At 56.4% G+C, this 23,561-nt stretch overlaps 1 protein-coding gene across 1 annotated transcript in view; it reads left to right on the forward strand.

The window, feature by feature from the left end:
• Positions 1-23,561, forward strand: part of CAPZB (capping actin protein of muscle Z-line subunit beta) — a 129,156-nt gene that overhangs the window by 95,277 nt on the left and 10,318 nt on the right. The window contains exons 5-6 of the mRNA XM_045782503.2: positions 15,869-16,010; positions 16,318-16,434. Coding sequence (XP_045638459.1) covers positions 15,869-16,010; positions 16,318-16,434 — 259 coding nt within the window. The remainder of the gene's footprint in view (positions 1-15,868; positions 16,011-16,317; positions 16,435-23,561) is intronic.

Consider the following 23,561-nt stretch of genomic DNA (forward strand, 5'->3'; position numbering starts at 1 on the left):
CACCAAGTACTGGGGGTGCAGCCTTGAACATGGCAGACCGTGTCCCGCCTTCTGAAGTGTCCGCTGTGGGGAAACGCCGCGTGGGAACAGGTGCTACGATGGATGGCGGGATGGAGAGTGACTTACTGCTTTAAGTGGAGCAGTCGGGAAGGCCTCTCCACGACGTGACCTTGGAGCTGAGGTCTGATGCCAGGAGGCCGGCCTTGCTGCGGGCCAGGAAAGAGTGGCGTGTCAAGGCTGCTTGGGGCGGGAGCCTCTTGGATTCTCCAAGGGTCTGCGTGAGAGTGGTTCTGATTTACATGTAAGGATTTGACTTGCGACTTCCTGAATGAAGCAGTTCAGACGTGTGGCCTTTGTACTGGCCTTTTGGGCCAGCCCTGGGGAAGAGCCCTGGTCTCGTCTTTGACTTCTTTCTTCCTCCTTCCTGTGTCTCTGGTGCCCATATATAGTGATGCATGGTCATCGTAGGGGTGTCCCTTTTGTGGAGCCTTGATTGGCCAGGGTGGTCACCCCACCCAGGTATAATGAGGCCCGGGACTCGCGCTCGAGCATAGTGAGGCGTGGGACTCCCTCCCTAGATGTGTCTCCTTATGGCCCCGCCTGGAAAGTCTCCCCTTCCTGGGCACATGTCCACGTTGAAGGCGGTGGATGTCTGTGAGCCTGTGCTCACCTCTCAAGGGGAGGGTGACCTGCTGGGGGGTTGGAAGGGGCTGACAGGACCACTGCCCAGCACCCAGGTGGGAGAGAGCAAACCGGACAGGCCCAGAACCTGAGGTGCTCTGGCGGTTTGTAGGCACGGAACACGGTTCAGAGGACGCCCATCTGTCCCCAGCAGCATCGGTGTGCTGCTGCTAGTGGCGAGCAGAGGGTTCAGGGACTCCGGGTGTTGGGAGTGCTGGGAGGCCCACACCTCCCCATGTGACGGCAGCTTCAGGCCACCGCAGGGGTGGTGGTTAGAGCCGTCACGGGGGACCCAGAGTCCTGTTTCAAACCACCCACTGTTATCAGAGTACTGAGGACACTCTCTCCCGAGACCGTGTGTGGGGAACATTTTCCCAGCTGGACCACACATGATGAGTTAAAATGAGACCCATTTCTGGACTAAAAAATTATGAAAATAAATCCTTTTTTTTCCTTCCTTCTGTCCTTTTTTCATTATTTTTTTTTACCATCTTGGTACATTGCTCACCTCCAGAAGTTCTCATTCTCAGTGCCCTGAGTTGTTGGCCACATTGGTGACTGTGGTATGGGGCCCAGAACGTGAGCTCTTCCTTTCCTTGTGGTTTTGGAGCAGAGGGAAGTCAGCCGGGGGTAGAAGGCCGTGTCTCTGCCTTGAGCACAGGCCAGTGGTTACCTGGGTGTTCTAGGGACCAGATTGTCCTGTAGGATGAAGGGGCAGTAGATCACGCCTTACCTTTATCCTTCATCTCTGCCCCTCCCCATTAGAAAGACACATTCCAGGGGTGCCTGGCGGGCTCAATGGGTAGAGCCTGGGACTCTTGATCTCCGGGTTGTGAGTTCGAGCCCCACGTTGGGTGTGAAGATTACTTAAAAATAAAATCTTTAAAAACAACAAGGCAGACAGACACGTTCGATTCCTGTGGGAAGACTCATTTGTTGTCACCCCCAGGGAATGAAGCCACAGAGCTCTCCTTCCGCCTGTCTTTCTGTCGCTGGCAGAGGTCATTCTGAGGGGGAGGCATTCCCCCCACACTGCCTTGTGTCGCTGGCTCTGATTCTGAGCTCTGCAGGAGGAGCTGGCACGGTGGCCTGCATCCCGGGCCTGGCGAGAGATGCCCAGAGCCTCAGGCAGACCCATCCTGCCAGGAAGAAAAGGGAGTGCTGCCACCATGAGCACGGAACAGGCCCGCCATTGTGCCCAGGAGGACGAGACGAGTACGGCTGCCATCTCCAGGGCACCCCCTTCCAAACGGGAGCTTGGCCTGTACCCACGGGGGTGGAGGAGTGTGAAGAGCAGACCCATCCCCTGTGCGAACCTGGTCTTTGATTCCTGATGACCTCAGATGTTTCAGATTTCTTCGATTCCAGTGGGTCACAGAGTTAGGACTGGGCTTGCCTTGTGCTTGACTTCTTGACCACTGACCCTCTCAAGTGTGACTGAAGCTGCCAGGCTCCGGTATTCGGGCTCCAGTCCTCCTGCAGTGAATGCTTCGGGGAGCTTCTGGCTGTATGGACTGCTGGTGGGAAGGGCCCTCACTGTGCTGGGAGGGCCACTGAATTCGGCTCAGAGGTTTGTCTGCTTCATCCTCTGGAGGTCTGGAGATTTTACATGTACACACGCACGCACCAGCAAAATAAAGGCCTCAAGTGCTCTTTTGTACCACCTCTCCCCACTGCCACCCCCACTGGCTTATGCCTTAAGACGGGCCTTGTAGGGATATTTTGTCATCCGGCAGACCGGCAGACGCCCCTTTCTCCTGCTGTCGTGGGCCCCTTGACCATGTTCCTCCTGCTGATGGTCTGTCTCCTTGGGACGGTGAGTGCTGGAGACTAGAACTGAAACGTGATCAGGCCAGGCATCTAGAGTCTCCAGGCTTTTCCAGAGATGGAGTGCTTGCTGTGTCCCCAGGAGCCGGTCAGAATGGTCACAGGGAGGGAGCTGGAGCCAGGGATGGGTGCACCTGCTGGCCCTCCACTTGTAACTCCCGTGGGGGCGTGGCACCCCCTCCTGTGCCTGCACACCCCTTTCCCCCCATTGCAGAACAATGTGTCCTCCTTTGGGGTGTGGGAGGAGGCGAGTCGGGGCCCCTTGGAAGCCGGTCAAGTCCCTGCTTGCCTGACTATCCACAGCTCCCTATGTTCTCCTGAGTCCGTCCCACGTTTATTGATGTCCTTTTTTGCCATCATCAGTGGCAGAAAGGGCCTGTGGTGGCAGCTTTCCCCGGGAGAGTAACTGTCCAGCAACTGTTGATTACACCACCCAAGCAATCCTGGTTTTAGGTTCAAATAGTTTGTTGCACGTGCTTAGGGACGGCAAGCCTGTTCTGCGGGCCGGCTAGGTGGGGTCTACTCTCAGGCCATGCTGATTCCTCACTCACGTTCCCCAAGCCCTCCCACTCTGGTCACCAACGTCCAGGCTACTCGATTCTTCTCTGCCAAGCCCCAGTGTAGTTTTCTACCTCTGAGTGTGAGCCCGGCTCAGTCCAGGGAATACCGTTGGAACATACATGGTGCCTGGGGAGTGGGGAAAGGTAGCAGAAAGGGGAGGCTCTTGGGTGGCTGGCTCATGGGATTGCTTCATGTTCTTTCTTAGCAAAGTTGACTGCTTTTTTAGGCCCAAGCCTAGGGTGCCCCATCAGTCGCAACCCCATCACTTGATCTGCGCGATGCAGCTTTCTCGGGAGAGACTCAGCACTGGGGCCTGCAGCATAGGGTGGGCGTTTGGTGCTGCCAGAGATCTCGCTCTTGTGGTATGAGCCATCAGTTGGCTGCTGTGAACCCCAGGATCAGTGCTTTGATTTTTTGGGTTCCCAGGGAAATGTTCCCAGCTCTGGCTTTCACATTGGGTCTCACTGTTGCCTCTGTCGGCCTGGATTCTGCTGAGACCAGATGTTCCAACTGAAGGGGCTGGCACTGCTTTCATCCAGAGATGATTACTCCCATCTGTGCCAGACATCTTGCCCTGTGCTCTGCAATCCTTGGCTCTTGGCTTGCAGCAGATAATACCTTAAAACATGCGGTTGCAATTTATTGGCCTTATAAGTTAATTTTAGTGGGTGTGCAATTGATTGAAATCAAAGCTTAATGAAGGCCAGAGTCTGGGGGGTGGAAGAGTGGGGCGGGAAGGTATTTTGTGTTCTTCCCTTGCTTCGGGTCTGAGATAATCTTCAAAAGACTTAATTAGCTTTTCTAATCAACCCTTCTTGTCTGGAAGAAGTTTACAGAATGAAACAAGGCTGGCGTCCCTGTGGCAGTCCAGAAACCCACGAGCCTCTCCGGGAGCAGCCAGGGTGCTTGGTGGATGGGCTTGCCCCCAGCTCCCTGCCTTTTCTCCCCTCTCTGGAGCCATGCTAGGATTGTGGTTATTTCTGCCTCTTCCTCCCATTCTCCTTCCCTCTGTCATTTGACATTTGGGCAACACTGGCTCTGGAAGGGCAGGGCATCCTTACTCGTGTGTGAAAAAGGTTCATTGCCGTGGTTTCGGGAGTCCTTGAAACTCCCATGTTCCCGGCTACCTGCCCAGACCTTGTGCCCTGGGCCCCTCGGGTGCCCCCGTTCATTGGACGTCAGCATCGGGCCTGGGGAATTTCAGTGTGCCTGTCCTGGTAGGAATTGCAGATGGCCTTGGGACCTTTTCTGAACAAAGGGGAGCAGCAGAAGCAGGGGCAGCAGGTAGGCGATAGTGGGAGGAGCTGCTCAGACAGGAGGTGGAGACGCCCCAGGAGAAGTCTCAGGCCCACCCCTGTCCAGACAGCTGCAGAGTCAGGAGGAGCTGGGCCTTGAAAGGGCCTGGACTTCATTCTCTCTTCCTTCAGTGAGCCTACTTGCTCACTGACTCTGGGCAAGTAAGTGAACTCTCTGAGCCTCTGTTTCCTTAATCTGTTGAAGAGGTAGCCTTGCCGTCTTAGGGGCTGGGGGGGGAGGGGCATTCCGCGGGATGCCGCTCGCGAGGCTTCTCTTGCACTGACTCGTCATGTCCACTTGGTGACCTTTGAGCTGTCAGAAGGACAGGATCATTCTCGTTTTGCAGTCGTGATCCTGGGGATGTCTTATGTGCTGTGCCCTTATGGCTGTGCATACGGGGTGGCTTGGGCGCGGACGTGGTGAGGTCGCGGGCTGCATCGTGTCACCCGCCCCAGTGGACGGCTGTGGGTTCGGGTTGGGGCTCTGCTACCAGCCCACCGTGACATCTCCAGTAAACCCTATCTCGAAAATGCACCAAAGCAGTTCCCATCTGTGGTGACGGGCACGTGTTTACAACCGTGGCGCAAACACTGAGAACCTCTCGTGCTCTGAGCACGGGGCACAGTGGGGAGTGCGTCGGGGGCAGCCCCTGCCCTCGCGGGCTCATGTTTTCACAGGGCTTGAGGTGCAGGTGTGCCCAGGAAGAAGGGAGCAGACAGAGTGCGCAGTCTGGGAGGAGCTGGCAAGGACCACACCCAGGCATGGAGGCTGGGAGGGCCGGGGAGCCTGACTTCAGGTGGGTGTGCCCATGGCACAGGACAGAGTTCGAGTAGCCGGTGTGGGACTCCTGCCCTAGCAGCGCTGGCCCTTGGCTAGTGTCCAGGAACTTGGCTTTTGGAGGGTTCCTACCGTTCCCTGATAAGAATGGCTCATGATGCTTAAACTCTTTGCACAAACACTGTGGTGTATGCCGAACTCCTGCTTCCCTTCTGGGAGCCTGGAATTCTGCGATGTGTTCTGTTGAGGGCGCTCTCGCAGTAAAAGCTAAACTGGTCGCGGAGCCTGCTGGGCGTCCCTGTAGACAGCACCTCACACTTGCTGGGGGAATGAAGCGCATCCTGTGTGACCCCTCGAAGAGCCACAAGCTCTTGCAAACTTGTGTCTGGTTTCCTTGGGACTTCTCCCGCGTGCCTTTGGCTGCTCCTGCCTGGTCTCCTTCCACTGGAACAACTCCTAGTGGCAGGACTCTGTGCTGAGTCCTGTGAGCCTCTTAGGGAATCACTGGACCTCGGGTGGTCATGAGAGCCCGGGCTCAGCCGTGGAGCCTGGCAGGGGCGGGGGGAGCACACGGTGGAGGCAATGCTCTGAACAGTGGGAGTCACTCGGTGGTCCTGAGGTAGTTCCCAGGCTGTGGGGTCACTGAGTCAAGGCCAGAGTAGGGTGTGAGCAGCAGGGAGAGGGACCCAGGCCCTTATGAGGCATGGGCTTTGGGTGTCCTTCTCAGTGCATCAGGAAGGGCCTGGAGGGCCCCAGGGGTACATAAGCCAGTTCTGAAGTGTATCCTGAGAAACTGTCCATGAGCAATTTGGAGGCTGGATTAGAGAAGCCGTAGGAAAGATCCGCCCCAGACTTCCCTCAGTCTGGCTGTCGGTCCTTACTACTCGTCCCTCAGTCTGGCTGGGTGAAATCTGTAGCTTACGGTCACCCAGTGCTTCCCAGGACCAGGTCTTCGGAGTCACAGTCCCCCCCCCCCCCCCACTCCCGGAAGGCACTGAGCAGCAAGGCGTAAAGCGGTGGGAGATCGTTCGGGAAAGGTCTGGAGCTGGATGAAGCCTGGGCCATTTGGTTTGGCACATCTGCCCTCCATCCCTCCTGCAGATAGGTCCGAGTGGCTCATGATGCAGAAACCTTTGTGTTCCTGCCCAGAGGTGCGGGACCTCTTCCCAGGTAGGAACGTCTCCAGAAGGCCCTGCGACAGGCCCCATGTGCCGCACGTGCTGCCCTCCAGGGACCGCCGGCGAAGACAGGGTCTGCGTCTGGCTTTCTACTTGTCGGCAGCGTAATTAGTACTTGGGTTTTCACATGTATTATTTGTATCTTCAGTCATGCGTACAGAGGGCCTCTGAGAACCCGCCCCGCCTGCTGTGGGACTCTGGCTTGCCACAGCCTCGGGCTTGTGTGAAAGTGCTGGAAGCGCTTCATGGGGAAACCCGGGGTCCCCCTCGGTTGTGCCATTTTAATTGACTAGGGAGACAGGTCGAGACGGTCCAGTCTGCTTTCTGGGGGCTGCGGGAGGCTGAGCTAGTCTGCGTCCTGCCCCCACGGTGTTGAGTTTCAGCTCTCCCAGCCCACGAGACCACCGCTCCTAAGCAGAGGTGTCTGCCGCGGTTTCTTGAACTCCTAAAGGGAGGGTCTGGACGAGCCTGCAGGCCAGTGATGGGACCCCTTCTCCTGGCATCCTAAGGCTGCAGCTCTGGGTTGGGTGGCCCTGGTATGCACCGTCTGACTTTCATCTGCTAAAAGAAAAACGAAAAGCAGGAGCGTGCAGAAAACCATTTTGTCAACAAACACGGTCCCCCAAATCAGCATCAGGGACTCCGATTCCTGCAGAACTCTTGGCTTCTCGCAAGCACACGGCACACGGTCACGCTTTGGATTGTGCAGTTCCACGCACTGGGGTGCCGAGCTGCCTCCCAGGCTCCTGGCAGACCCGTCTTTTCTGGGAAGCTGCTTGGTGCAGGCATTGAGGGTTCAGCCGGCAGGCCGTCGCTGCCTCATTGAGGTGGAGGGACCCTCCTTTGCAGGAGTCCCAGCGCAGGGTGCTCAGTGTTGGGTCCCACCCCCTGGCCGCTCAGTGTGCTTCCTTCTTTGTTCCCCTGACTTTCTCCCCCACCTCGAACCAGCATGGCTACAGCGGCACAGTTACATGTGTGTGTCCGTACCTGCGAAATTCAACCTCACAGGCTGAGCCGGGGCCCCTGAGCCCAGCTGGCCACCTGCATGGCTGCAGTCCTCCTTGCATACAGGGCCAGCCAGACGCCAGGGCCAGTCCCATTGGCCCTCTTCTCGGCTGTGTGGCTGGGGCACGTTTCTTTCACTCTCTGGGTTTTGGTTTTCTTAACTGTAAAATAACATATTAAAAGCTTTTGACACAGAATGCATTCCCATAAATGGCAGCTCTTGGGTGAGAGTGGTGGGCCTACATCTCCAGAAGGCCTGGATCATTGACAGTCTCGAGTCGTGGGCCAAGCGGGCTGGCAGGGTCGTCGCAGGGGGTCCAGAGAGCCAGGGGACAGTCGCGCTGGCACCAAGCATGGATGACTCGCTTGGATCTCAGAGCCAGATCTGCAGCCCCTGCAGCAGCTCCTTTGTTTCTAGAGAGGCCTTCGTGGTGTGTCTGCAAGTAAAAAAAAAAACTATAAAAACCCCATGAAGGGGCTGTAAAGGGCTACAGCCGCGATCCAGATGTCACTTCGACGTGCAACTGGCATGAAAGCCACACGTGCCTAAGCCGATTGGTATGCTTGCTCAGGGGATCATCTCACCTGTGTGTCGTGGAAGGCATTTCTGCAGAATACCTTGTCCCATGTCCATGGGCGGACTCGGACACGTTCCACAAACCGTGGTGAAGACACACAAGGGCAGTTGGGTCTCAGCACGCATCTGCCAGCCCAGAGCCAAATGCCCACCTTTCTCCATTTTGTGCAAAGCCAACGGCACCCCTGAGGAAGTGGGGATGAGACCATGCTCACAGGGTAAGCGAGACCTTGCTTTCTGTGCGCGGCTCCGAACAGGCCACGGTTAGGAGGAGAAGATCTGCCCCTGTTGGCCCAGAGAGAGAGAGACCTGGGGAGACGGGCAGCCACCAGTGGTTGCGAAGATCTGCTCTGTGCCAACACTTCTGCTCTGCTCTTTCCCACGTGCTTCCTGCCCCCTCTACGAGGTGGTCTCTCGGACACACCCGAACGGAAGCTGGGACACCGGCTGGCAGGGAGAGCCCACAAGTCCCACACCCTCAGAGTCGTGGCTGTCAGCCTGCCTCCTGCAGCTCTCTGTGGGCTTTCCAGAAGCCGCACCCGTCGGGCAGCACCCACGTCCGCCTGTCGGACAGGGAGGACGCTTAGCCTCTCAATCGTGGCTAGTTTGGAGCCAACGAGAAAGGAATGTTGGTCTGCACTGCAAGGAAGGAGGCCAGGTTTTAGATGCCTCTCCGAGCAAATTGGAGGTTTTTCTTTTTTCCTGGACTGGAACTGAATTGTTCCCACCTGTGGGTACCAGGTGCCTTTTGGGGTTGTAAGGATGTTTAAGGATGACCAGAAAAAAGAACTGCTGGTAGCTGGGAACTTGAGCTTCTTTTTTAGGCCGGGAGGAAACAAGAAGGTATTGTTCTGGGGCCAAACCTGAGCCGCTGGTGGAACGGCTCTGCCTCAGGGTTTTCTTCTCCTGTCTTTGCCATAAACTCAGTCCATGAGCATGGGAGTTTCTGTTTGAACGAGGGCCCACGTGACCTCCTTGTCACTGTCGTGACCAAGTGCCAGGTGCAGTAAAGAGTGTCCCTCAAGTCTCACTGCTGCTCCTCGGCGAGACTCCAGAAGCACAGCAGACCATGGATGTGACCCAAGGACACAGAGTAGGGAAGGAAGAACCTCACGGAATCTGACAGCTTGGGACATTTTAAGGGACAGTCTTGCTAGCTCGCAACAGGATTCCAGAAGGATTCCACTTGTTTGAGGTGGACCGATGCTAAAAATGTGTAGTCTGAACTCTTCGTCTGGCATTTCAGCCAGCGCAACCTCATGTGTTCCCTCTGGCCGTCCCTCATCCACCGTGCTCTCCAGTCAGATCTGAGGCCCTGGGAGTTCCCCCCTTGAGACCGTCCCCCAGCTGGAAAGAAGTGTCCGGACCATAGGCATCCTTCCAGGTTGACCATCCCTTTCTCCACGGAAGCCTCGCTCCAGCCTCCAGGACTCCCTGGTGCCGCTTGGAGAACCGTGCGCTCAGCGTAGAAGTCGCTTCCGTCCTCGTCCGGGTAGCACCCTACTTCTGGGTATATTCCCACGTGTGAGGATCTCCAAGGAAGGCTGCTTAGATAGGACCCAGACGACAGACTCTGAATCCCCCAGAATACATTGAAATGGTGAAGCCATGACTCTGAAAGTTAAGTATAACAGATCTGAGTGGGAAATGGTATTCTCAGGTCCAGGGTACCAGGTTCTTAAAAATCTAGGATGTGGAAGACAATTTTATGACAATACGTTAACGAAGAAACATGGCGTTGGAGATTGAGAGCAAGCTTATCTGTGTCAGTATGAGCGAGGCGTGGCAGCCAAGACCACTGCATCAGCCCCGGGCTCCCGAGGGGAGCAGGCGCCTCTCCCCGAGAGGTGTGCTGGTCTCCGCTGCACGCATTGATTTCTGTACTCGGACCCTTAACGGAAGAGGGTAACCAAGGTATGGGGACTTAAAATCCTGCGTTATGAGCAATGGTACAACAACAGGAAGGCCAGAGAAGAGAAGTCTTGGCGTTTATGTAATATCTTTATTATATCTTTAGATATTGAAAAGGACCACGTGAGAGAGGGCATGACGTTTTTATCTTGGGTGGTTCTGGCGGGCAGTCGGTGCAAGTTTTCACTCCAGTCCAGTGAGAACTCTTTGAACTGCTTAAAAAGGAAAACGATGGCCTTGGTAAAGTAGTGAGTTCTCTGTCACTGGAGGTATGTAAGCAGAGTTTTGACCAACTTGATTAAGGTGTTAGTAATTGCTACTGTGGTGCTCAGGGTCTGCCTCGCACAGGCCCTGCTGCAGCCACTAAATCCCGGGCAGTCTGAGCTTGGAAAGACCCCACTGAGCCTGTGACCCAGCTCCTTCGTTTTGCACCACACTGGTGCCAGATTAATATTTCTTGCCTTCCTCTTGGCGTGTTCAGTGAAGCTCCCTCACACTTCAGCATCTGGGGGCTTACCTTATAATGCTTCTGACTCGGCTTGGGGGGTTGGGGGTGATGATGGCCTGGGCCTCCGTGTCACACATGACATTGCACCGCCAGGGGGCCACGTCTGCTCCAGCCTCCTGGCCCAGCCCACGTATGACAAAACGACCACGTCTGAGTGAAGCCCGCCAGGGCCGGCTCCCAGAAGCTGTGTCCTGGCTGTTGTTCTTCTGGTAGGGTCGTGGCACGTGACTTCTCATCTGCTGGGGCCTCTGTCTTAGAAGCATGGATCCCGCGCTTCTCCCCAGAGGACATTTGAATGGAAGGAGTGAAAGCCGATGATGTCACAGTCCATTCCAGTCCCATCTTCCCTGTTCCGTGTGCAGCCCGGTGTTGGCCGGGACTGGGGATTGGGTAGTGCCCGCTCACAGCTCACATTCCCAGAACAAGTTTCCATGCTAGGTCTCCACGCACAGCCCGGCTTCGTTCACTCCATAAAGCTTCGGGAGCCGAGATATTGTCTTTTCCTTCTTTCTTTTGTGAAGTAGGTCATTTTGAGTGTAAAGTGTTATGTTTACCCTCTTCTCCCCCCCCCCCCGGGAGGTCCTGCGGTTGAAGAGTTATGGACACAGAATCCATATCCGTGGCTGTGACATGATTCAAGAGCAGGAGTCATTTTCCAGGAGAAACGATGCTGAAGTCTGAGGACAGGAGAATTAACTGGCACGTTGGCCTTTTATCTGGTCCACGTTCAGGGATCTGACGGTAGAGTGTGAACTTGACCGGATGCTTCCCTGTAATTGTGCTGATACAGAGTGAGCCCACCTGCCAGTCTTGCCGTGTGTTCCTGGCTCGTCCAGGGCAGACGTGTCTCGTGGGGCCCCGCTCTTCTGGAGTTTACGGAACCTCTATCTGCCTGTTGTAATCGAGTACTAGTTTTCAGATGGCCTGACTTATGGAGCCAATGCACAGCGGCCCCGTCTCCTTCGAGCCAGCTGTCTGAATTCTCTGCCGTTCCATTTGCCTTAGGAAACCTTCACCTTTGGCGCACCTGTCTGACCCCGTCGGTGGAGCCCGGACGCTTGATCTCAGGGTCGTGAGTTCAGGCCGCGCGCTGGGAGTAGAATTTATTAAAAAAAAAAAAAATCACTTAAATAAATTAAAATATTAAAAAGAAAGAAAGAAAGAAACAGCCCTCACCCTTACTGGAAAAGTCTTGGAAGCCACTGGGACTGCATGTGGTTGAAGGGGTTTGTTCTTCAGTGAGTGAGACCAGCACAGTCTGATCGGGTCTGTCCTTCTCCCCCTGCTGGTGTTCCTGGAACTTCCCAAAGCCCCACGGCCTCATGGGTCAAGACTTGCCAGGGTGGCTTCTCCAGTCTCCCTGCAGACTATCCCTGTGTCATCCAGCTCACAGATCATTCACCCTCTTCACTGGCTGTGGGTTTCAGGCCTAAGAAAAGCCTCTGCTCTTGTCTTTGGGCCTCTGTGTTTCAAAGTTCTCAGAGCTGCCCACTTGACCAGAGAGCTCACTGCAGGAAGTCAGGGCCTTGCCTCCTGCGCTCACACAGCAGCGTCGTGGCAGTCGTGTCAGTCGGTGCTGGGCCTCTCCTCCCTCCCTCCTCCCTTCTCCCTCCTCCCTGGATGGTTGGGGCTTTTGAAACGACCAGGCTCTGGCAGAGCCCGGGTAGGGCCGGGTCGCTTCCTCTGCAGCCTGCTCCCCGTCCGGGCCGCACTGGATCGTTCATTCCCATTGACGTGAAGGCCCAAGAGTGGGTCGCTGGCGATGGTAGAGCCACCTTATTGAAGTGGCATGTTCGCATTTAAACAGTATTAATACTATTTGACTCATTAAATATACAAAGGCCAGTTAAAGTGCTTCCATGTGTGTGCTGTTAGTTCTGGCCGGTGACTTCTCAGATGGCTTTATGTGGTTTCAGACAACATTTTAGCACATTCTTAAAATACCCACAAAAGCCTTTATGTAAAAACTCATAAATGTGAACCACATAAAAATTATTTTTTTCCTGTTTCATGTCATTATGATCAAAGTACAGTAGGTAAGAATAAATTTTCAAAAACTTGTTGAGGTCCCTCTTTAATTAATGCTTCACTCGCAGAGCAAAGCCGTAAACCATGTAATGGGGGGCTGTCTGTATGCCCCGCAGTCACCCCACCACCAACCTGCTCACCACGGTCCTGACGGCACTTGTTGGAGAGGCTGGTGTTTCTGGGAGATCCTGAACCGGCCCTTTCTGATGGCGCAGTCCTCCGCTCCCTTTGTCTCAGAGCGTCAGGTTGAGACTTGCTGCTGCCGCGGTCCCTGGAGATGCCTTTTGGTGAATGGAATGCAGGGCCCTTGTTGAATTGTGGTGGTGTTGGGGCCCTGCCTGCAGAGCCCGGGTTTGAGCACGTCCGCCTACCCCGATAAGGAACACCCCGACAACAGGAGAGGGAACAGATTCAAAGTCAGATCAACAGCGTCGCCTCCGACTCGGCTGCCATTCCTTTATTACAAGTCCGATCGACCGTCAGGATACTACCCAGTGGCATGCTACCTCGGCTATGAAAAACAATTACGGAGATCGTGGGCTCCCTGGAAAAGCGCTGAGGATTCTGTGCCAAGCACAGAGGCTGGACTCCACGCGGCACCGTGGCTGTGCCTGTCGGTACATGAAAGTTACGCATCTGGACAAAGACTGGAAGGGGATTTGGAAAAATCAGATTTATGGGAGAAGTTGATATACGGTACTGTGGGCTAATCTTTCAGTTTCCCTGTTATATTTATAACATCCTTACAATGAATTTCTTAATTTTGGAGAAGAGAAGAGCAACCCATGTAGAGGTCAGAATTAAGTTTGCATTTTGCCCTCCTCTGGCTCCAGCGTCTTGGAACTGTGGGCCCGGTCAGTGTGGCCCACAAAGGAAGTGGAGGATGCCAGGGAGAAGCTGCCTGGAGTGGGAGCTGGGCCACCGGCTGGGGCGTTGGAGTGGAAACGGTCAGTTCCACCTTATGAAACATGAATGTGGTTGTTTGATTTTCTGGAAGAAAACCAACCTAAGGGATGGGACTGAAGGGATCAACTGTAGGCTGCCTGGTCCTTTGGGGCTGGTCTCCAGGGGTTATCGTCAAGGGCTGTCAGGCCCCCGGAATCTCTCCCGGTTCCCTTCCGGGGCAGCCTGGTCCGCTTTCCCTGCTTTCCTAGCACACAGCGTGCGGGACCTTGCACCGGACCACCACCCCTGTCCGGTCATGGGGATCAGGCCACACACTGTGGGGGGCGGAAGGGGGAGAATGACCGCTGGGCGTCAAGCCTTCACTCCTCAATGGCCAACGGAAAGAAGGGATGGTTGGCCCTTTCTTCACACCCGCACGAGAAAAGCCACGGTTTTTAGAGCTGTTTCTTCCCTCTTGATGTGGGGCTGCGCTCCCTACAAGCCGACCAGAGGGGAAACCGAATGTTAGAACCCAGCTCTCTATCCCCAGCAGGACTGGGATTAGCGGGGCTGCTCTTCCCTAGGTGCTGGTGTGACTCCTAGGGAACTTGTGCGCTGAGGGAATCCCCAGAACTGAGAACAGGCCAGAGAGGCTCCCCCAGCCCCCTGATGTGAGCTTACCCCAGCATTGCAGGAGCTCTGGTCTAGAGGTGGCCAATGGTTCTCCACCTGTCCCGGGAGCATTCCAGCGTGGCCCTACAGAAAGAGGTGGGGCCGCAGGTCCTGGACCTAAGTAAGTACTTTTCTGCTCCCCCCTCCCCCCCCGCCCAGAGAGTGGGGTTATGGAGAGCGAGTTGGCATTAGAGAAGGAGCCTTCCTGAGTGGGGTGTCTGAGTGCCCATCGTTGCGGGTTTCTTGGCGGTCACCTAGGCTAGCACTGAGTTCTGTCCCGCCCCCCCTCCCCCAGTTAGGTGTGTGTGTGTGTGTGTGTGTGTGCGCACACGGGGTCTGTGTTGCACTTGCCTGGGGCTGGCTCCTCGGCGTCTGCTGCCTCAGCCCTGGCTGGCCCGCCCTCCCCTGCCTCCGGGGTGACAAGGGGTGTGAGGGTGGGCAGCGGTGTGAATCGCCTGGGCCAGCTTAATCACCGTGGAGCCTGCAGGGACGGAGAGGCAGGGACAGGATATGGTGGTCACGGCAGGCTGGAATCCCAGCGGGAGGGTAGCAGACCTCGTGTGCACCCTTGGGGCCCCCAGGGGCCTGCAGTGGGCTGGGGCTGTGGCACCCTACAGCTGGAGGCTGTCGTTCTCACGAGGAAAGGCTGCTTCCTTGTGCTCCAGTTGTTACACTCTGGTGTGTATCACCCACTGACTTCCGTAGCAAAGCTTTTTAGTTTGAAATGGTTTCAGATGTATGGTAAAATGACCCCCCAAAAAGTACAAAGAGTTCTTGTGTACCCTTCACCCACATTCTCTACATATTAGTGTTAACCATGTATATTTTTATTATGTAACAGCTGTACTTGAAAATTCACGGACGTGTTTATTTTTAGCACTTATTTTTGTTATTAAAACCAATGATAGTTTTTGGTCAGATTATTTAGTTTCCTGTGTTTTTGTGTCTCTCAACAGTCCTCTAAAGTAGGTATTACTGTTCCTACTTTGTAATGAAACGAAAGCCCCGTTCAGACAGTTGGTACCTGGTAGCACCTAATAAAGAGTTGGTGGGTGGGGACGTGTGGCCCCGGCTGGTGATGGGGGGCTGGGGCCCGTGCTCACACAGACACCGGCCCTCCCGGCGGGGCCCAGAGCGTGCCTGCCGCACCGTGGATGCCGAGGTTAATTGGGGTCAGAGAGGCCACAGACTGGCTGGTAAAGAACGTGCTAGGCCGCAGAGACGCGTGTTTTGCAGCGTTCCGGGGGGTCGTCGGCAGAGTTGGAGGCCCCACACGGCAGCTGGTGACCCGCCTGTGCCCCGGCAGCCCGGCTCTGCCACGCTATCGCCTTGGATCTCTTGGATTGGGGACCCTGGCCTGATTTCCTTTTCTCCTTTGGCCTTTTGTTGCATTTGTTCTTAGTTAGGAATTTTTCCATATCGACTCAGACCTGAGTAGGGAGCCCTGCCCGGAGCGCAGCTCTTTGTCTCCAGCTGGAGGGTGGCGGAGCTGCTCCAAAAGACCGATCGAAGCCCGGGCTTGGGGGGCTCGGGACCCTCCCCCTGTGAAATAGCCATCCCGAAAGGTAGGAATGCCGAACAGTGATGACTGCTCAGTAGTAATGACCCCCACTGATCATCCATTCCACGTCACACACTTTCCTGGATCCTTCCTCTGGAAGGAACCTGCAGCCTGGAGAAGTTTCGTAAGCTTGCCAAAGGCCACAGAGCTCGAGTTAGTGGCAGGGCTCACACTCCAGTTCATCTTTAGGACTCCCGAGCCCATGATCTTTCTGGGACCGCTCCCCCAACCAGCAGGTGCTCAGGACACGTGCAAGAGTCAACTCTGGAACCATCCCAGGGAGGGAGGGTCCTTCATTCCAGACACATTCAGATGAAGCTTGGCGGAAGGAACCCCTGGGCTGCTGATCTGTAATCTGACAGGCTTAACGTCTCATGGGCACGTGCGCCTGTTTCCGGCAGGTATTTTGAAGGCGGCGTCTCATCTGTCTACCTCTGGGATCTGGATCATGGCTTTGCTGGAGTGATCCTCATAAAGAAGGCTGGAGACGGATCAAAGAAGATCAAGGGCTGCTGGGATTCCATCCACGTGGTGGAAGTGCAGGTACGCCTCCCCGGCAGGTGTTTCTTGGGCGCTGGGGGGCTATGATGTGTAAACCCTGGTCACTCCTAAAAATGCCCCAGAGCCAGTTAGATAAAGATAAGTCAGGATTGCGGTGGTCACGGGCGATAAAGATCCCGCGACTGCAGATTCGGTCCCTTCAGAGACCGGCCGGGGTTTTGCAAGGTCGCGTCGTGGCCCCACATCTAAGGAAGGGACATGCGAGAATGACCCCAAGTTCGGGGGCCACGTCAGGCTCTCCGCAGCTCAGGGTCACGGCTGGGGTTCTGACCGCTGTCTCATCCCGCAGGAGAAATCCAGTGGCCGCACCGCCCACTACAAGCTGACCTCCACCGTGATGCTCTGGCTGCAGACCAACAAATCCGGCTCCGGCACCATGAACCTCGGAGGCAGCCTGACCAGACAGGTAGGGTGGCCTGTGCCAGCCCCAGACGGCGGTCCGGGGCCGGCCTCTGTGTCTGACAGGGTCTCCCCGCCGGAGATGCAGAGATTCGATCTTGGACGTTTTATCTTTGGGTCAAGGTATTTACATCAAAATGCTTCTGGGACGTTTAGGACAGACTCCTGATTACGTTTAAAATGAAGGAATGTCGTCCTTGTGACTTAGATCCCCCATGAGGACCCTTGATCGCAAGTGCCAGAAGTAAAACCCTGCCTTTAAGCAGAAATGAAAACAAGGCAGTTCGTGTCACCGAGAGGTTCGGGCTTCATGTGGTGTGACTGGGCCTGGGACGTCAGGACTCCGGGAGCTCCACCGCAGGGCTCCCGGCAGCCTCTGGCTTACATCTTCTGGCCCCGGGCAGTCCTGGGGGAACAGCTTCTCTTTCAAAATTCGGTCTGCTCCAACCCCAGAAATGTCTCCCTGGCCTCAGTTACTTGTGTCCATCGCAGAATCGTTTCCTCTTTTTCTTTTTTTTTTTTTTTTTTAAGGTTTTATTTGTCAGAGGGAGCAGCACGCGCATGAGCAGGGGGAACGGCAGGCAGAGGGAGAAGCAGGCTTCCCCCCCGCCGCCGCCGCCCTGAGCAGGGAGCCCAACATGGGGCTCGATCCCAGGACCCTGGGATCATGACCTGAGCAGAAAGGCAGACGCTTAGCCAGCTGAGCCACCCAGGCATCCCCGCAGAATCATTTCCTGAGGCCGAGAGGCATGAAGCGGTTTGACCAGAGTGCGAGTCATATGACTGCCGGGGTGGTATCAGTGGAAAAGGGGTCGGGTCCCTGTAGTGAAATCCACCTGCTTTCCCCAGGACTGGGAGGGGTGCCGTGGGCAGGCGCTGGGCACCGGTGGAGAGGGGCTTTGTGCAGAGAACTGACGGGCGTTATCTTGTAAGTGGGGGCGGGCGGTACGTGGAGTGACGGCAGAGCCAGGGGGTGGGCAGCAGGCTGCTGGGGGATGGTAGCCAGCGTCTCCAAAAAGGAGAGAAAAGGCCGAAATAAAAGCTGAGGACCTGGAAGAGGACGTGCCCACCTTAAGCATCTCAGCGGGTTTGCGGGCCTTCTCGCAGTGACGGGTCAGCGGCAGGCACGGGGTGGAGCCTGCTGTCCTGCTGGGCGCCGGCCCCACACGGCGCCCCGGGATCCTTCAGTGTGGGTTCGAGCAGGACGCCTTTCAAACTCCGCACACTTGTTCCCCTCGTGAAGAACAAGCTGCTTTAGTCACAGGATCTCGACGCTGGAAGAGTTGAGAGGTCACCTCCGTCTCTAGTCTGGCAGAACGAGGGGGCTCGCCCGTTCCTTTCACATCAGCCTCCAGTAAAGGTCCCAAGTAGCAGCGTCCTCCAGGTGCCCAGGATGGCTTTGGCTGGCACCCCCACCCCCTCTCTTTCCCATGAGCCCCCTGCAGGGTAGGGATTTCTCAATTCTCATGCGGTCGGTCTTCTTTAAGGTGAGATTTTCCATCTGTCCCCACAGTTTGACTTTCATCGCTTCTCCCTGGACAGTTGTGTTGACTCTTGGTTCCATCTGTCCAGGTGTTAGCCGTCCCTTTTGGGTTAGTTACTTGCACGCTAAGTGAGATGACTCTGTGGCTTCATGTTGGCTCAAGCCCGGCTGTGGAGCCCCTAGCCGGGCTACCAGAGACTTCCTCAGATGGAGGCATCAGTCTGATAATCACGTTTCTTAGGCTGCTTTTTCTTTTGGGGGACCTTGTTGGACCAGCTCTAAATCCACCATCTGCATTGGGCTTCACATTTTCAAAGAAATGCCCTTGTAGTAATCTGTGCTTGAACACCCACCTGCCCCTTCCATCCGGCTCCCTGCCTCCGTGGGACCAGGGGGCTGCAGACGTGGCCGTGGCTGCTTTCTCCTCACCCTCACCGGGGCGCACCCCCTTGCTGCGGCTGAGGCCCATCTCGTGCTGGAGGAGCCGGGACTGGGCTCTGTTTCCCACACCTGGCCACGAACTGCCCCTCAGGCCACGTCTGCCAGCCTCCTTCCTTGGCAGCCTAAGGGCGTCTGCCTTGCTCCCTGCAGCCCCGTCCCAGGCCTTCAGCAGCACCAAACAGCTCATTGGCCATGCAGAGATCTTTGGCCCTACCCTGACCCCCCAAATTGGGATCTAAGTGTAACAGCATTTCCCAGGTAATTTCTGTACACATTGATAATCGACAGGTGCTCCTCTTTGGGGTTCTGCACCCCTCCCCCCACACACAGTTCTCTGGGCACTAGCGGGGTGTCCTACAGTTCAGCTTCCTCCGACACTGTCTGCCTGAAGATGGCATTGGATCCCACAGGTGAAGGGCTCAGTCCCACAAGACTGCCCCCTGACCCTCCCACCACGGACCTCTTCAGATGCCAGTCGTAAATCCAGGGTGTCCCCTGTGCTTCTGACCGAGTAGCTGCAAATCTTCTGGGGTTCAGTTACTTTGCTAGAGTGGCTCACAGAAACTCAGGAAACCCACAGACTCCTTAGATTGCCGCTGTATGACAGAGGATGTCAAAGGATACGAGTCAGCAGCCCAGTGAAGGGATACATCGGGTGAGGTCTTAAACAAAGGAGCTTCTGTCCTTGTGGAGTTGGGCTTGGGGCCCAGCATGGTGGCACTTGGAAGCATTCTTTGAAGCCCCCTTCTCTGCCTGGAAATCGGGGGGGGGGAGACCTGGGCCACCAGCCCCCATTTAGGAGTGCTTTCCAAAATCACCCTGTTAACATGATCCCAGTGGTGGTGGGTAGGGACTCATGATTAACAAGACCCCACAGGCCACCTGGGTGGCTTTGAAGTGACTTCAGGAACTGAGGGCAGGGGCGCCTGGGTGGCTCAGTCATTAAGTGTCTGCCTTCGGCTCAGGGCGTGATCCCGGGGTCCTGGGATTGAGCCTCGCATCAGGCTCCTCCGCGGGGAGTCTGCTTCTTCCTCTCCCACTCCCCCTGCTTGTGTTCCCTCTCTCGCTAGCTGTCTTTCTCTCTCAAATAAATAAATAAAATCTTAAAAAACAAAAAACTGAGGGCAGGAGGCCAAATGTTACACCCAAAGATGGTCCTCTTGTGACTCAGGAGGTTCCAAGGCTTTTGGGAGCCATGAGCCAGGAACCATGCACCGAGACCAGTATACGTGAGAAAGGGGTTTTGGTCATCTGAACGAGTATGTGTACTTCTTACGAATCGGGATGTCCCAGCTCCTCCATGCCTCTCACCAGTCTTTTGCTTCATTGTTCTTAGCAGCCCATGTCCAAGGTGTCCCCTCCAGGTGTGTCTCAGGTGAGCTGGGAGCTGCTTCCCCCAGAGCAGACTTGTCTTACCTTCCACTTCAGATGCCACTTGAAGCATCTGTGTGTAGGACCCTGAGCCCCATCCCAAGGGACAGTCTTCTCCTGGTGCCAGTGCCGTGCATTGGGGTGTTTCTGTGTGAAGGGAGGAGAAAGCACAGACCCTTGAACACCTGGTGTCCCCAAAGTCCGCCTTGGCCCCGCACAGCATCCTGGAGAACGTCCGCCAGGGGGAGCCCTCCCCAGGCCAGTAGTGCCTGACCTCACTGGGGTTCCTTTTGACAGCAGACATCTTTTTATTTTTAAGATTTTATTTATTTGTTGGAGAGACAGCACATGAGTGGGGGTTGAAGCAGAGGGAGAAGCAGGCTCCCCGCTGAGCAAGGAGCCCGATGCGGGGCTCAATCCCAGGACCCTGGGATCCTGACCTGAGCCAAAGGCAGATGCTTAACCGTCTGAGCCACCCAGGTGTCCCGACCAGATATCTTTGTAAACGAGATAAAAACTCAGAATACTTGCGATACCTGTCGTATTTGGTAAAAGGAATAGATGGTGAGAAGGACGTATTTAGTGACTCAGTGGGCCTGGAGCCTAGTCACGGAAGCGTGGCGTGCCTTGGAAAGAGTGCGGAGCAGGTATTTGTCCACACACCTGGGGTGCACATCGGAGCCTTAGACTCTCTGTGCAAAGCCTTCGCTGCCTCCGCCGAGTCAGAGCGGCCCGGAGCCACCAGGGATCTTGGGAGTCCCCGTCGCTGGCCCCCCGGGCGGGGCTGTCCCCACACCTCTGGGAGCCAAGGCTGATGATCACGGGGGCAGAGCCCATTGTTCTGCGTGGGCCTGGGCCCTTGTCCTCCAGGAGCCGCTGGCCAGGGAGGGCAGCCGAGCCCCCAGGCAGTGAGTTCTCCCACAGCTCGCCTCCCCCACAAGCTGCCGCCCGCCCCGGGCACCGGTGGAAAATCCTAAATCTGTATCCGGAGACGGCTTCCTGCACCACTTACCGCTCCCAGCTGTTTATAATTCCACTAGTTGACGGCGACCCGGACAGATATTTAATCCCCAGCCTTCCTGGTAGTTTCGGTCAGAGCCGCCAGCCCACGGACAGGGTCTGGTCCGGCTCACCGCGAGCAACATGTCCTGCCAAGCCACGCGGGCCGGTGAGGGGCCGTCCTCAGCACACCCGGCGCGGCTGCGGGCCCATTTGGACGGCCTGGTGCTCTTGGGCTTGGACGGGGAAATTCGTGCTTCTGTCATCCTCACAGCCGGTCACATAACTCATCTGAGGGGCATTAAAGCTTGGGCTGGTTTCCAAGGTAAGTAACTGTGCAAGCAGAGGCAGGGCGGCAGCGGGGGTGCAAGTCCCCGTTGATGAAGCACGGGTTCCGAGCACACGGGAAGTGCGGGCTGAGCTGTGTGTCCCAGAGGAGCCTCGGAGAGACGTCCGGTTGTCTCGGATGGGAGACGAAGGGTTCCAGGCAAGCTGAGCAAACCCACGATAAAGGGTGAACATGCAGGGGGGCGGGGGCGGTCCGCGTACTTAGATGTGAGCAGGGTGGGTTCCCTTTCCCACGTAACGGTGAGGAGACCGACGTTCGAGCCCTGAAGTGATTTCCTCACGATGATTTATCTAGTAGGAGGCCGAGCCAGGGTCTAAACCCAGATTTGTCTGTCTAGAAAAGTTAGGCTTCTTTCCTAGCACACTACATCTTTTTGCTTTTTGTCCGTCCCCTGTGCCTGGCATTCAGTAGTAGTAACTAAATATTTGCACGGAAATGCACGGAGCATTGAGCTCCGCGCCTAGGACCCCACCCTGTGGGCGCCTCTCCGCCTCCAGCACCAGGCCGTGTGCGCAGCGGCAGTGGGCCCAAGGCCCAGACACAGACACCCTGAGTGGGGAGCCTCGTGGAGGGGACAGGCCTCCCTGGGAGTGCAGCAGTCCCGGCCTAGGGTGCCTCCTTCATCTGGCTTTAAGGTCGATTCTTCTGTAGGAAGCAGGTTGGCCGCATGAGACACGCTTATCACCAGAGGTGGGGAGCCTTCTAAGATGTTTAGTCAGTTGAACAATCTGATTAGATCTGTTTTCAGAAAATGGGTCTGTGGGCTCCCGTGGAGGACATGTTGGTGGGGGGCGGGGAGCTTGTGAGAGTCCTCCAGGAGCGAGGTGACTCGAGCCAGATGGAGGCGGCCTGGGACAGCTGGAGGGGACAAGCGTGCAGCCAGGAGGGTAGTGCGTGAGCTGGAGGAGGGCAGGGCAGGAGGGGACAGGGAGGGAGACATTTTGGGGAGAGCAGGCAAGGCGTGGGTGACCCTCCACCGCGCGAGCCACGGGATCCTCTGGAGGCGGCTTCCTCATTTGAGCTCCTCCATCAAGCAGTGCGCGCAGCGACCGGACCCAGGCTCGCGCTCTCTGGAAGCTAGGCCTCACCACAGCCACACACACCGGCCCCGCGTCAGCAGACACCGACCCTACAAGCCGACCTGGCCCGTGATCAGGAGCGCTCCGCCGCAGAGGCCCGCCTGGGTCCCTCCTTGGGGCATGGGCTCCACGCTCCCTCCACTTTCCTGTTCCCCGCGCCCCATCTTGAGAAGGGCTGGGGCTCTCCCCAGGGGTCCCTCCCCAGCTCTGGAGGCCTTGCCTTCGGCTCTCTCCTCTCCCGGTGGAGGTGGCTATGAGTGCGAGTACAGGACGTGAAGAGCTTTCTTTAAATTGTTGGTAAATTTAACAGTGACCCGGGAATTGAGCCATATGTCACCACTGGTCGTGACACCCAGGCTGCAGAGGTGCCCCCGTGGGCTCAGACCAGGTGCGCCCCAGCCTGCACGCCCTCGGCACCCTCACCCATTGTCTCCCCTTTGGCCCTTTCTTCCCTCCACTCCCACCTCGCAAGGTCTCCCTTAGGGATGTCGGCCGGACGGCGAGGCAGGTAGCTGAAGTGTTTTGGCAAATCCATGCAGCTGGGGGTCTGGGGAGGAAGGGTGTGCAGCGGTCTTTGCGGGAGCTCCTCACAGCCAAATCCTACAGTCCTTCCGGGGGGCGGAGGCGGACGGAAGGTGCCCTTTGGCGGACTGCCACCTAGGCCCCAAGTGGAAGGCTGTGGAGCAAGTAACAAGTGTTGCAAGCCAAGTACCAACATGTTGAAAAGGAAGTTGCATTGAGAGGTCACTTCTCCTGCGTGACAGCTGGAGACGTGAGAAAGTGACGAGACCATAAATCTCTGGAAGGAGACCCAAGGTTTCCGATCCGGGGATGGGCCCTGCAGATGTTCGTTTGATATTTTTTTCAGATTCTAAATATTTAGAATCTTTGGAATGTTTTGTCGAGTTGGGGGGATTAGGCCGGTCCTCTGCAAGCTGAGCCCTCTCCCCTCTCCCACGTAGGCGCCCCGTGACAGAGCTTCACGCAGACTCCAGCAGAGCCACCTGCCCATGTGTCGTGGCAGGGAAATCCTCTTTGACTTGAGCTTGGCGCTTAGGCCAGGCGAGGGGATACGTTCTAGTGTGGGGAGGAGGCCCGCAGCCGTCTCCCGGATGTAGGGGAGTGGGGCCTGCGGCTCAGGGAGTGCTTTCTTACTGGGGGAGGCACAGCTGCAGCCCGCTCCCTGTGTGCCGGGAGGTGGCCTGCACTAGGGAGGAAGGTGGAGAGGCTTCAGCATTGGGGCTTCTAGGGACAGGCCGGAGAGGAAGGGACTGGAGATCCGAGGGGGCCCCTGAGGGGGGACAGAGGGGGCTGAGACGGGGATGGATACTGTTCAGAATTTCCAAGCCCAGTCTGGATTGTGGTTTGTCTTTGATTTTTCTGGTGAAGTATGTGCATGAATGTGAGCAAAC

The sequence above is a fragment of the Ursus americanus genome, chromosome 33 (assembly GCF_024610735.1).
Source record: "Ursus americanus isolate L20-20 chromosome 33, mUrsAme1.1.p, whole genome shotgun sequence".
NCBI classification, from domain to species: Eukaryota; Metazoa; Chordata; class Mammalia; order Carnivora; family Ursidae; genus Ursus; species Ursus americanus.